Source organism: Cololabis saira, chromosome 17, assembly GCF_033807715.1.
Source record: "Cololabis saira isolate AMF1-May2022 chromosome 17, fColSai1.1, whole genome shotgun sequence".
Lineage (NCBI taxonomy): Eukaryota > Metazoa > Chordata > Actinopteri > Beloniformes > Belonidae > Cololabis > Cololabis saira.
This window is the reverse complement of record NC_084603.1, coordinates 420165-436131: the sequence shown is the minus strand read 5'-3', so window position 1 is coordinate 436131 and position 15967 is coordinate 420165. Positions and strand designations below refer to the sequence as shown.

Here is a 15967-nt window from a genome sequence, read left to right as displayed (position 1 = left end):
GGGCTTAGTTACCACTGGACTCATCCGGCCAATCATGGCCGTGATGCAGAGCTGTCCGTCAGAGTCCTTCACTCCGGCCTCGGCCCCGAGCTCCAGCAGGACCCGAGCTGCTTCACTGCGCTCTGGAGACAGTCGTACGTTTACAAGTTTACAAGTTTACAAGCAGCAGTTCAATCGGGTTTCTCATCGTATAAGACAGGGGTGTCAAATGTGCGGCCCGAGAGAGATTTCACGCGGCCCGCAAGAAGTTTCCAACGCAAAAAAACGAAATGTTAATTTACTAAAAAGGAAGGCATAAATAATTGCCATGAATCGCAGCATATTGATAATATATTTCTTCTACAAATCCATCGTTATTCCACAAAGAGCAGTTTTCGACATTTTTTTTGTTTTCTAGAATGCATTTGCCGATTTTATTTCTTTGTAGACGGTGGTTTATTTTTATTAACTGACTACTATTATATATTCTCGCAGGAAAAATATCACTGCTAAAAAAGTTGATAGAAGATATTTATTGGGAGAATTTCAGTTTTGAATACGAGGATAGTGACAAAGTAAAACAGTTAAAAAAGAAGTGCTGACTTTTTCTTCACACTGGCGTAAATATCCGCGCCAATTTTTAAAAATAAATACACTTAATTGTACTGGAAAATTGCTTTTAATTAAATTTCCTATAAAAAAGCAAAATAAAAAAAAACAAACATAGTTGTTTCTGTTTATCTTTGTAAAATGATATTAAATGTATCTTACATAATTTGAAAAAAAAAAGACATATTTCAAGAAATGATCCTGAAGAAATATATTTTACATAATAAGAGTGTAAACAAAGTGCATATTTCCTTTAAAATTAACGGTAACACTTTACAATAAGGGTCTCTTAATTAATGTTAGTTAATGCATTATTAAGCATTAATTAACAGTTTAATAATAGTTAAATAACCATTATTATGCATTACTTAACATTAATTAGCATATTAGTTAATGCATTAATAAACAGTTAGTTAATGCATTATTAAGCATTAATTAACAGTTTAATAATAGTTAAATAACCATTATTATGTATTACTTAACATTAATTAGCATATTAGTTAATGCATTAATAAACAGTTAGTTAATGCATTATTAAGCATTAATCAACAGTGTAATAATAGTTAAATAACCATTATTATGTATTACTTAACATTAATTAGCATATTAGTTAATGCATTAATAAACAGTTAATTAATGCCTACTGCTCAGAGTTAATTAATACATTAGTAAGCATTAATAAACGTTACATGATGTAATTATTTATCCTTATGTATGCATTACTTAGTATTAAGTAATGCATTAGTTAATACATAAGTAAAACGTTAATAATGTCCCTAGTAATCATTTACTAATGGTGTTTATTTGGAGTGAATATGCATTAAGTAACAGCTACCTAATACATCTACTAATCATTCACTAATGGTGTACATGTTTACTGGATGGGCATTATTAAACAACTATTTAGAGTCTTAAGTAATCATTTCCTAATGGTGCTGTGTATGTTATCAGGTAGCTTACCTGACCTTATGAACGGTAACCTGACATAAACCTTAATAAATGTATAGGAGTGGCTCATAACCATTACTTAACCATTAGTAAAGGCTTGCTGGACCCTTATTGTAAAGTGTAACACATTTATCCCTTAGGTAACACATTAGTAATGCTTAACTGCCTCATAAGCATTACTTAACCATAATTAACCATTAGTAAATACTATTCTGGACCCTTATTGTAAAGTGTAACACATTTATCCATTAGGTAACACATTATTAATGCTTAACTGCCTCATAACCATTACTTAACCATAATTAACCATTAGTAAATACTATTCTGGATCCTTATTGTAAAGTGTAACACATTTATCCCTTAGGTAACACATTATTAATGCTTAACTGCCTCATAAGCATTACTTAACCATAATTAACCATTAGTAAAGGCTTGCTGGATCCTTATTGTAAAGTGTAACACATTTATCCCTTAGGTAACACATTATTAACGCTTAACTGCCTCATAAGCATTACTTAACCATAATTAACCATTAGTAAATACTATTCTGGACCCTTATTGTAAAGTGTAACACATTTATCCCTTAGGTAACACATTATTAATGCTTAACTGCCTCATAAGCATTACTTAACCATAGTTAACCATTAGTAAATACTCTATTGACCCGAATATAAGACGACCCTGATTATAAGACGACCCCCTCTTTTTCAAGACTCAAATTTGAAAAAATACTTTTTTAACACCAAATTAAATTTTTATACAGAAAATAATTACAGTACATCTGAAACAAATGATTATAACAATATATTTGAGAGAAAAAGCATGTTATTTTGCCTCATTCAAATCATGATCTTGAAGTTTGCATCATAACTTCTTCGACCCACTTTTCTCCAGATTGTCACTACGTTTCACCATTTTCTGTTATCTCTTCTGTTATTTCCTTGTCTTTTCTTTCTTACCGCTATTTTTTATTTTTCTTCTTCATGCTACTGCTATTTTTATTTTTCTTCTTCGTGACAGGGGTTTGCTTTGGCCTGGGAAGTTAAGTTCAGCATTCGCTTTAAAGATATCTGGCGCCATCTAGCATTGTGAATGGGTATAACGTCTAGACCCCGAATGTAAGACGACCCCCACTTTTTCAGTCTTATTTCAATGCAAAAAACTCTGTCTTATATTCGGGCCAATACGGTACTATTCTGGACCCTTATTGTAAAGTGTAACACAGTTATCCCTTAGGTAACACATTATTAATGCTTAACTGCCTCATAAGCATTACTTAACCATAATTAACCATTAGTAAATACTATTCTGGACCCTTATTGTAAAGTGTAACACATTTATCCCTTAGGTAACACATTATTAATGCTTAACTGCCTCATAAGCATTACTTAACCATAATTAACCATTAGTAAATACTATTCTGGACCCTTATTGTAAAGTGTAACACATGTATCCCTTAGGTAACACATTATTAATGCTTAACTGCCTCATAAGCATTACTTAACCATAATTAACCATTAGTAAATACTATTCTGGACCCTTATTGTAATGTGTAACACATGTATCCCTTAGGTAACACATTATTAATGCTTAACTGCCTCATAAGCATTACTTAACCATAGTTAACCATTAGTAAATTAAGCAATCACATATAAAGAAGTTTACACTTTTTATTTAAAACAAAATAAAACAGATTTTAACAGATAACATTTTTTATATGTATACAACATATATATATATATATATATGTATATATATATGTATATATATATATATATATATATATATATATATATATATATATATGTATATATATATATATATACGCATTATTTTTATATATATATATATATATATATATATATATATAGGCCCTCCAGAAAAACGCGATTGCGCGATCGCATAATTCATTGCATAATCAGCCAAATGGCGCAGATTACGCGGGGATAGATTTATTCCTAAAAGGGCGCATATTTCCCGCGATAATTGCATATGTCCGCGCTAAATATGCGATTATGCGGGGATTATGCGGGGCTCGCTTGATTTCCGCACATTTTCGCATAAAGTTTGGAAAAGGGGGAAGTGTTGTGAGTGACATGTTTGGACGCCCGGTCGCAACGTGCGGGACCTCCGCACCCCTCGCAGAAACCGCCACCCCCCAAACAGCAGCTCTCACCCGCGGGGGTGAGAGGAAAAAGGAGAGCCGTCTCCGTCCAGCCCCCCGCTTGCGCGGTGGGCGCGGCTGCCGGTGGACTCATGATCCGCGCTGACCGCGCACCACTGCGCACGCTCCCATCCACTTGGGGATCTTGGCGGCGGACGCGTGGGGTGACGCTCTGGCTCGTCCCCTCACCGCGCCGGTGCGCCCGCAATCACCCGAGCACCGAGCCGCGGGCTGGAGGGGAGAGACCAGGCGGGGACCGGCCTCCGGGCCGCCTCCGCCCCGCTCTCCACCTGCGCTCTCCTTTTTTTTTTTTCGTCTACGACCTCAGATCAGACGAGACAGCCCGCTGAATTAAGCATATTATTAAGCGGAGGACAAGAAACTAACAAGGATTCCCTCAGTACAACCAGCATTCTTTTAATCGGTGTTCTTATGTATTGAGTGTTGTATGTTTTTATCATGGACCTCGAGTCTGACTAATAAACGATGATGATGATGATGATGATGATGATGTAGCGGCGAGCGAAGAGGGAAGAGCTCAGCGCCGAATCCGCAACTTCCTGCATATTTTGCATAGCCTATTTTGCAACTTTCCGCATATTCCACGACTTCCCGCATATTCCGCAACTTCCAGCATATTCCGCAATTTCACCGCATAAAAGCACATAAAAAACCCGCACATTTAATCGCATAATAAATGATTTTAGCCCGCATAATCAATTATTTTAGCCCGCAGAATCAAGGATTTTTGCCCGCGTTTTTCTGGAGGGTCTATATATATATATGTATATATATATATATATATATATATGCACACACATCTGTGATAACAGATATGTAACAACAATTCACACAGAGGAGAGCTTTGAACAAACATTATTTAGTAACATAATACAATAACACAGTATGATAGGCTGGCATAATTCTATCATCCTTCATTTTATGTATTGTAGCAGAAATGACTTCAGTGGCCTTTATAACCTCCTTGCATCTTTTAGCAAAGTCTGCCACCGTCTCCCCCTTCTCCACCTGATCATATTCTTCTGGAGCAGCTATTGCGAGCTCGGCAATCGCTGCAGTCCTCACAATAGTAAGTCTGTCTACTCCATACTTCTCCAAGGATTTGGCCATATTCTTCCCCGTCTGGAAAATGGCAAGGACTTCCTTGTACCGCTTCACCACATCACCTGGTCCTCCAACTAATATAAACACACAAGAACAAGAAGGAATGTATCATTTGAATCATGAGATTGATGAGAAGAAAAAAACAAATCATTGTATTTTACTGTTAATGTTCAATGTGCCGCGAGACACACTAATCCCATATGTGACACCTCAACACAGTGTAGAAGGATTTTCTGGCACAACTTCACCAAGGTACATGGAAACACCATGACACACACAGGGAATTATCAAGGCTAAATTGGGAGAAAAAGAGGGGAAAATGCTAAATAAAAATGGACACATTTGGGGTGAATCATTTTTATGAAATGAACATTCATTTGGACCGTACTGGTCCTTCTGGTACATCCCTCTATCAGCGTGCAGGGCTTGAATTTAGCACTCGCCACTTGCCATTTGCGACCCAAATTCCTCAAGTGGCGAGACAGATTTTCTTGCCACTTGGCTAGTTAGAAAAATCGAGATTCCCAACTTTTGTGCCATTTATAAATCAAATTGAGATTCCCAATACTGTGCGCACCATTGCACCTTTTTATTTTTTATTCTTGATGTCAACTCCGGGTGAACCGTCTGAGTCTGACTCTGAAGAATGAATAGTAAACACTCTGAAGAACAACTGGAGAAAATGGACCAATGCAATGTCTCAGTTTGACCAGCAGGGGACACACTGTATAGTTCCTTAAATGGTTTAGCTGTTGTCTTGTGGTTGTCTTAAGACAGGCTAGGTTGGTTGTTGTAGTCTTTATAAGACACTTTCGAGCTAATAATAAAAAGGCTGCTTGTTTTTAAATTCACTTGTTCGTTCTGATTTGGACATTTTTATCCATCCCAGAATAAACACATTATTTATACAATACACCTGCTGCATTATAGAATATACAGACAGGACAGGATCAAAGTGTTACTTTGAAGGTGTAATGCTATATATTCCTCCATAAATGTTAGATTTACAATTAAGTAGGCAACTACTGAAATTAAATTATACAAGAACACATCATGCAATCTCATTTTCCACCAATAGTATAGTAGTACACTACTGAATGATAATTGTAGCGTATAGAAAAACAGGATTGATGTAATATGGTACTACGATGACTGCTATATACAAGTGATGTCGAAATACAAAAGTAAAGCAACGTTTTGGTTTTGGCTAGAAAAAAATCTGGTTGGCTAATAACTTTTTTCATCTACTAGCCACTTGGCTAGTAAGTCAAAAAGTTAATTTCAAGCCCTGTCAGCTTGTCATGAGAGATTGATCTACTTGTAGGGACAACAGACACATACAGCTCAAGCCAGCCAAGAAATACGTTTCACATACCCCGAGAGCGATGTTTGCTTTTCTTCGCCTTTTTCTCCTTATCCTGTCAGAGCTGGATTCAGAGCTGGATTCAGAGCTGGATTCAGAGTCATCCTCACTGTCGTCTTCACTGTCATGCTGCATCTCAGATCCCCTCATCGCTTCATCATCACTGTCTTCTCTTCTGGACTGTTGAGCCTCCTTGAGACATGTCAAAGCTATGGATGCGAGGATTGATAGTTGATTACATCAGTTTGATTGCTCATTGTATACAAACACCTACAACAACAAACACAGCTATGACACAACTTTCGCACCCACAGCGTACACACCCATCATTGTTTAACCCTCGAGCATCCCTTAAAATTAATATACACTTTTTACCCATAGTCCAAATTTGCCTCATTGACTACCATCTCATAAAAGTGCAATAAAAATGTAATACATATTTATTTTCACTTTCACCACATAAAATCTTTTCAACAACTTCAGACCTAGCCATAGATATAAAGTTTATTATAATCTTTAAACATTATTTTTACAACTCCTGATTTTTTCAATAGGAAAATCACAAAATATGCAATATTTTCAAAAATTAGGTTCAAAGTGAAATATATTACAGCATTGACTATGTCAATAATTGATAACATTTATTTTGATGCATTATTATTTTTGGAACAATGAGAGTTAATTTAAAAAAACTTACACTCTTTACCTTCATGTCCAAATTTGCCCCATTGACTCCCATTATAACCACATATTTTTTATGTACTGTAATTCTTACCTATTATAATTTTTTTCAGACGAATTTCTTCGAACCTTATTCGAACCTAATAAATCTAAGCCTCTACCTTCAAAATACAGAGAAAACAGGTTTTATGTCTGGTGACCCCCCCAAAACTATCAGGGGCAGCAGAGCTTCATCACATCAAGTTTCAGTGACGTCTCATCCATCCCGCTCCGTGTTTAGTTGGGGTCTTTCGTTTAAAAAAGTGTCAGCCTTCACGAGGTGTATTAGCTTCTACACACACCCTTTCAGTTACATGACTGAGAAGTCAGTCTTTCAAATTTACCGACGTAAACTTCTTCTTCTCCATTATTCAAGTGTTACTGAGTCAAATATGCAGCATCTTTTTGAAAAGTTTACATTTTGTCAGAATTATGTATTTGTTATGACAACGTGAAATGTGAACTTTTCAAAAAAAGTGTCATAAAGTTAACATTAAGAGCTAACAGTTTAACGTAGTTAGATTAATCTTACCATGTTTTCCAGATGAATTTCCCTTTTCCGCTTTTTCCTTCTGCGTGGTTATCCTGGTCCTGAGAGGTGAGACTCCGAGCTCATCCATCTGGAGACTCTTCTGTAGCTGGGGCCGCGGTCAGTGCGCGCAAAGAAAAAAGTGCGGCGTGCGGCGTTCATGCCAGTTCGGACCTAAGGCTTTTAACTAAGGCCTAATATTGGTGCTCCTACTCGGGAAATTCAGAGTCTTCTTGGAGAATCAGTTTTCTGACATCACACAACAATGTCTAATGTCAATGTCTGGAATGCTTTGAAGACAGAAATGGGAGTTTTCAATGGGGAAACCCAGAGTTCTGAGGTGTCATGAACGCAGCATTAGCGCGCACCAGAACTCAGGAGTTATCGCGGTGTAACCTGGGTGGAACTGCCTTGTAGGAGGAGCAGGATTTTCTGGCAGGACGGACAGTAATTTTAACAGGATAGCCATTTACCAAGCTGCACGTTTCATTTTAGGAGCACACGGCATGCGTGGGTTAAAGTTAGCAAACAAGTTGAGTTAGCTGACAGAAGGCAAAAAAAACACAAACACCTCAAACTAATTGAATGGCTCCAAAAGAAAAAAAATACTGAGATGGAAAGTCAAGTGCAACCGGTGCCATCACAAAATGAAGCTGAAGAAAAAGATGGTGGATCTGTGGACCGATTTCAATGGTAGGTAACTTTGGCTACCATTGTGGGATAACTTTTTTGGTCAGTATTATTATTATTATTATTATTATTATTATTATTTGCCAGCTTGATTTCATGATGGACAACATTGCTGCATCCTCAAGAACCCTTTCAAGAATGGCAAAGCAACGGGAGGTCTGCGTGACAGCGATGGAGAGGCTGCATCATAGAGAAGGACAGAGAATTGGGAGAAGGAGCATTTCGTGGTGATAGATGAGTCACTTCAGACATAAAAGAAAGGTAACTTTTTATATTAACTGCTACAAATTGTTAGGCTGCTAATTATGACTTAGTCTTGTGATGCCCAACGTTCAGGTCGAGACTGGACAAGACTTGAATGTCTGGGGAAGTTAGTGCAGGATTTTGTAATAGTGCTACCGCTGGTTGCAACCAGCTTCCTTGAAAAGGTAAAATAGGTAAAATAGGCAGGTTAAATAAGAGTTTTCTTTTTCCTGCTCCTTTCTGAACATGGATAAAGATGCAATTGTTTGCTATTTCCTTTGGTACAATTTGAATGTTTCCATGGGCAGAACAAGTAAATGAAATTAAATGAAAATCTGTGTTAGTCTTTCATCCTCAACCAATGATTGGTTAGCTCTGCTTTGCACACACCTTACCAGAAACGTCAGCAATGTTAGCAACGAAAGGCCCACCCTAAAACACTGTTGGTTGGTTTTGCAACACTGTTTTTTTTTAAACTCACACAACGTTTCCACCCAGACACCCGCTCATTTTTACAAAATTGAGGTGGAACTTCCCCAGACAATCATTTTGAAATATTAGAGTTTGGAAACGAGACTAGTTATAACCACATCACCAATGTGGAAAAATTTATTATATAGTTATAATATATAGTTATAGTTATATTAATTATATATTGTATATTCAAAGATTCAATATGTAAAATTTGATCAGAATTTTGAGGTAAAACATTACAAAATCATGTGCAATTATCAGAAATATGTTTAGAAAGAAGAGTTTAAATGTTATGTCAAAGACATTTACCAATTGAAGATGCAAAAGGCACCAAATACAAGCGCAACAGTAAAAGTTGGTGGCGAAGTGCAAATATGCGGCCTCCAGCAGGGAGCAGGGTGCAGATTTTTATTTTAAAAGTTGTACCAGCGCTCCTGCTCCATCCCGCTCCAATTTAGCTCCAGGGCCACCCATACCTGACCTACAACCAGCTTGTTTTCTAGCTGGATCTGTTTGTTATCGAAAAGTATGTAATTGATTACATTATTATTCAAACTGTGGGAGGGAAGAGACCTGACACAGAACTCATACTGGAATCTGATGATGCCAGGTTTGGGTTTAAGTGTACAACGCTGCTTTTTTGGACAGGTCTGTGAGCAAGGAGCAAGAAAATTCTCACCTGCTGTTTCCCTCACATGATCTGGTCCACCATGCTAATGTGGAGATCTATACTGTATTTTTTAGCCTGGTATTTGGCTGTGCTTTGTGTGTATAAAAAGAGTTAAAAACTGCAAGATCTAACTGCTGTCTGAGCGTCGATCAGCTGAGCCAGAGCACAATGGGTGTAGCGCTACACAGCTGTAGCAGCATATGTGTATGTTTTATAACATCGGCAAGAAAAAAAAACATTGTTGATTATCTTCTCAATCGCAGTGAAACGATTGGATTGCTGACCGACAGAAGCCAAGTTGAAACAGCAGCCCATCATTTATAATGTTCATGCTTATAGTGATGAAAAACAGAATGGGACAGAATCATTCCTATAGAAACTCTTAAATTTGGCTATAGTAATCATCCATTCCATGGAAATCTTGCATTTTACTTTGTCTAATCAGATTTGTCAACTTTATTCCTGCTAACATTATACATTTATCTGACACAAGGTTAATAATCTTGTTTCTTGTTCTGTCATTTTCCCCAAAACACAGTATGGAAGGGGCAGGATGGCTGGGGGCTGGAAGCGGAGGAAGTGGGTGTTCGGGATGCTGGGGGTGCAAAGCACGCGGAGGCGGCCAGGGCGAAGACATCCAGGGAGCCGGTGCTTCGCTTGGTGGAGAAGAGGGGGAGGAGGGAACTGGTGCCACTCATAGCTCATCATGTCAAAAGGGAGCAGACATTTCCAGGGAGGATAAACAGAGGGTAGCCTATCATACTGTGTTATTGTATTATGTTACTAAATAATGTTTGTTCAAAGCTCTCCTCTGTGAGAATTGTTGTTACGTATCTGTTATCACAGATGTATATATATATATATATATATATATATATATATATATATATATATATATATATATATATATATATATATATATATATATATGTATATATGTTGTATACATATAACAAATGTTATCTGTTAAAATCTGTTTTATTTTGTTTTAAATAAAAAGTGTAAACTTCTTTATATGTGATTGCTTAATTTACTAATGGTTAACTATGGTTAAGTAATGCTTATGAGGCAGTTAAGCATTAATAATGTGTTACCTATTCAATTCAATTCAATTCAATTTTATTTGTATAGCGTCTAATACAACAGATGTTGTCTCTAGACGCTTTCCAGAGACCCAGAACATGAACATAAACATACACATAAACATAAACATAAACATAAACCCCCGAGCAATTATTATATAAACAATACCTAAGGGATACATGTGTTACACTTTACAATAAGGGTCCAGCAAGCCTTTACTAATGGTTAATTATGGTTAAGTAATGCTTATGAGGCAGTTAAGCATTAATAATGTGTTACCTAAGGGATAAATGTGTTACACTTTACAATAAGGGTCCAGAATAGTATTTACTAATGGTTAATTATGGTTAAGTAATGCTTATGAGGTAGTTAAGCATTAATAATGTGTTACCTAAGGGATACATGTGTTACACTTTACAATAAGGGTCCAGAATAGTATTTACTAATGGTTAATTATGGTTAAGTAATGCTTATGAGGCAGTTAAGCATTAATAATGTGTTACCTAAGGGATAAATGTGTTGCACTTTACAATAAGGGTCCAGAATAGTATTTACTAATGGTTAATTATGGTTAAGTAATGCTTATGAGGCAGTTAAGCATTAATAATGTGTTACCTAAGGGATACATGTGTTACACTTTACAATAAGGGTCCAGCAAGCCTTTACTAATGGTTAACTATGGTTAAGTAATGCTTATGAGGCAGTTAAGCATTAATAATGTGTTACCTAAGGGATAAATGTGTTACACTTTACAATAAGGGTCCAGCAAGCCTTTACTAATGGTTAATTATGGTTAAGTAATGCTTATGAGGCAGTTAAGCATTAATAATGTGTTACCTAAGGGATAAATGTGTTACACTTTACAATAAGGGTCCAGAATAGTATTTACTAATGGTTAATTATGGTTAAGTAATGCTTATGAGGCAGTTAAGCATTAATAATGTGTTACCTAAGGGATAAATGTGTTACACTTTACAATAAGGGTCCAGAAAAGTATTTACTAATGGTTAATTATGGTTAAGTAATGCTTATGAGGCAGTTAAGCATTAATAATGTGTTACCTAAGGGATAAATGTGTTACACTTTACAATAAGGGTCCAGCAAGCCTTTACTAATGGTTAAGTAATGGTTATGAGCCACTCCTATACATTTATTAAGGTTTATGTCAGGTTACCGTTCATAAGGTCAGGTAAGCTACCTGATAACATACACAGCACTATTAGGAAATGATTACTTAAGACTCTAAATAGTTGTTTAATAATGCCCATCCAGTAAACATGTACACCATTAGCGAATGATTAGTAGATGTATTAGGTAGCTGTTACTTAATGCATATTCACTCCAAATAAAGACCATTAGTAAATGATTACTAGGGACATTATTAACGTTTTACTTATGTATTAACTAATGCATTACTTAATACTAAGTAATGCATACATAAGGATAAATAATTAAATCATGTAACGTTTATTAATGCTTACTAATGTATGAATTAACTCTGAGCAGTAGGCATTAATTAACTGTTTATTAATGCATTAACTAATATGCTAATTAATGTTAAGTAATACATAATAATGGTTATTTAACTATTATTAAACTGTTAATTAATGCTTAATAATGCATTAACTAACTGTTTATTAATGCATTAACTAATATGCTAATTAATGTTAAGTAATACATAATAATGGTTATTTAACTATTATTAAACTGTTAATTAATGCTTAATAATGCATTAACTAACGTTAATTAAGGGACCCTTATTGTAAAGTGTTACCAAATTAACTAAACTGATATTGGATTAGATAACAATAGTAAAAGAAAAAGAATTAGAGAAAAAAATTTCCGCACCGTTTTTGTTATTTTGAGCGTGCGAGAAAGAAATTGGTCAAATCCAGCCCGACAAGCAAAATGAGTTTGACACCCCTGGTATAAGACATCGTTAGGACTTTTAAACTGCATGTAAACACCTTAATCCGATTTACTTCGGATCTATTTCGGACCTATATCGGACATTTAATAATCGGATAGAAACAACTAGATAATTTGTTCAGAGTTGGAATTTTAACGCCATGTATACGGAGACATCGTCAGAGCATACTCCAGAATTTCCTCTGGGTCATTCACCCAGAAGTGAAAGGAGACGGCGCGTGTTAAATAGTTGTTTGAACACCAACATGAAGAGATCAGGACACCTGAGCAGATCAAAATAAAGTGGACAAATATACGGAAGGTGTAACGTTGGCGCCAAACAAAACAAGTCAACCGGAATTGGCTCTTTGTTGAAATGGTTACCATGGTTACAAATGGTTACCGTGGTTACAGCGCCACCTAGCGTCACGGAGTCAGCCATGCTCTGGACATTTATCCCATCCTTTGAGCAGCAGGTAAACTCAGACAAGTGATTCAGCCTTCTGGATGTTTATCTGAAACCATCAGAAATACGATCTCTTTGCTGCATGTAAACGTACCGACTGGTGATGTTACTGGTGATGTCACTGGTGATGTCACTGGTGATGTCACTTAGCATGTCAGTGCTGACATCTTCCACTGTAATGATTTTAATTGCCCCTCAACACTAAGATAAATGTGAGAATGTCTGAGTTACCAGTCATTGCTGATGTTGGTACTGAAGTCATTGCTGATGTCATTGCTGATGTTGGTACTGAAGTCATTGCTGATGTTTGTACTGAAGTCATTACTGATGTTGGTACTGAAGTCATTGCTGATGTTGGTACTGAAGTCATTGCTGATGTTGGTACTGAAGTCATTGCTGATGTTTGTACTGAAGTCATTGCTGAAGTCATTGCTGATGTTGGTACTGAAGTTATTGCTGATGTTGGTATTGAAGTAATTGCTGATGTTGGTATTGAAGTAATTGCTGATGTTGGTACTGAAGTAATTGCTGATGTTGGTATTGAAGTCATTGCTGATGTTGGTACTGAAGTTATTGCTGATGTTGGTATTGAAGTAATTGCTGATGTTGGTATTGAAGTAATTGCTGATGTTGGTACTGAAGTAATTGCTGATGTTGGTATTGAAGTCATTGCTGATGTTTGTACTGAAGTCATTACTGATGTTGGTACTGAAGTCATTGCTGATGTTGGTACTGAAGTCATTGCTGATGTTGGTACTGAAGTCATTGCTGAAGTCATTGCTGAAGTCATTGCTGATGTTGGTACTGAAGTTATTGCTGATGTTGGTATTGAAGTAATTGCTGATGTTGGTATTGAAGTAATTGCTGATGTTGGTACTGAAGTAATTGCTGATGTTGGTATTGAAGTCATTGCTGATGTTGGTACTGAAGTTATTGCTGATGTTGGTATTGAAGTAATTGCTGATGTTGGTATTGAAGTAATTGCTGATGTTGGTACTGAAGTAATTGCTGATGTTGGTATTGAAGTCATTGCTGATGTTTGTACTGAAGTCATTACTGATGTTGGTACTGAAGTCATTGCTGATGTTGGTACTGAAGTCATTGCTGATGTTGGTACTGAAGTCATTGCTGATGTTTGTACTGAAGTCATTGCTGAAGTCATTGCTGATGTTGGTACTGAAGTCATTGCTGATGTTGGTACTGAAGTCATTGCTGATGTTGGTACTAAAGTCATTGCTGATGTTGGTACTGAAGTCATAGCTGATGTTGGTACTGAAGTCATTGCTGATGTTGGTACTGAAGTCATTGCTGATGTTGGTACTGAAGTCATTGCTGATGTTGGTATTGAAGTAATTGCTGATGTTGGTATTGAAGTCATTGCTGATGTTGGTATTGAAGTAATTGCTGATGTTGGTACTGAAGTCATTGCTGATGTTGGTATTGAAGTAATTGCTGATGTTGGTATTGAAGTAATTGCTGATGTTGGTACTGAAGTCATTGCTGATGTTGGTATTGAAGTAATTGCTGATGTTGGTATTGAAGTCATTTCTGAAGTCATTGCTGATGTTGGTACTGAAGTCATTGCTGATGTTGGTACTGAAGTTATTGCTGATGTTGGTATTGAAGTAATTGCTGATGTTGGTATTGAAGTCATTGCTGATGTTGGTACTGAAGTCATTGCTGATGTTGGTACTGAAGTCATTGCTGAAGTCATTGCTGATGTTGGTACTGAAGTCATTGCTGATGTTGGTACTGAAGTCATTGCTGAAGTCATTGCTGATGTTGGTATTGAAGTCATTGCTGATGTTGGTATTGAAGTAATTACTGATGTTGGTACTGAAGTCATTGCTGATGTTGGTACTGAAGTCATTGCTGAAGTCATTGCTGATGTTGGTACTGAAGTCATTGCTGAAGTCATTGCTGATGTTGGTACTGAAGTCATTGCTGATGTTGGTACTGAAGTCATTGCTGATGTTGGTACTGAAGTCATTGCTGATGTTGGTACTGAAGTCATTGCTGATGTTGGTACTGAAGTCATTGCTGATGTTGGTACTGAAGTCATTGCTGATGTTGGTACTGAAGTCATTGCTGATGTTGGTACTGAAGTCATTGCTGATGTTGGTACTGAAGTCACTGCTGATGTTGGTACTGAAGTCATTGCTGATGTTGGTACTGAAGTCATTGCTGATGTTGGTACTGAAGTCATTGCTGAAGTCAATGCTGATGTTGGTATTGAAGTCATTGCTGACGTTGGTACTGAAGTCATTGCTGATGTTGGTACTGAAGTCATTGCTGAAGTCAATGCTGATGTCATTAGTGATGTCATAGCTGTTGTTACCCATGTTGGCAGCCAGCTGCAGGGGGGTCCGGTGTTTGTGGTCCCTGCAGCTGATGGAGGCTCCGGCCTGCAGCAGCAGCCGGATTGAACCGACCGCATCGTTCTTGGCAGCGTAGTGGAGGGGGGTCTGCTGGTCCAGGAGAGTCCGGGCCCCCAGATCAGCTGAGGAACCAAACACAGATCAGCTAACAAAACACAGAGCAGCTGAGGAACCAAACACAGATCAGCTGAGGAACAAAACACAGATCAGCTGAGGAACCAAACACAGATCAGCTAACAAAACACAGATCAGCTGAGGTACCAAACACAGATCAGCTAACAAAACACAGATCAGCTGAGGAACCAAACACAGATCAGCTGAGGAACCAAACACAGATCAGCTGAGGAAACAAACACAGATCAGCTGAGGAACCAAACACAGATCAGCTGAGGAACCAAACACAGATCAGCTGAGGAAACAAACACAGATCAGCTGAGGAACCAAACACAGATCAGCTGAGGAACCAAACACAGATCAGCTGAGGAACCAAACACAGATCAGCTGAGGAAACAAACACAGATCAGCTGAGGAACCAAACACAGATCAGCTGAGGAACCAAACACAGATCAGCTGAGGAACCAAACACAGATCAGCTGAGGAACCAAACAAAGATCAGCT

General features: G+C 37.2%; 1 protein-coding gene across 1 annotated transcript in view; it reads right to left on the bottom strand.

The window, feature by feature from the left end:
- The window catches only part of LOC133464062 (transient receptor potential cation channel subfamily V member 3-like), a 51001-nt gene that overhangs the window by 30611 nt on the left and 4423 nt on the right, over positions 1–15967 (bottom strand). The window contains 2 exon segments of the mRNA XM_061746029.1: positions 13–122; positions 15310–15471. Coding sequence (XP_061602013.1) covers positions 13–122; positions 15310–15471 — 272 coding nt within the window.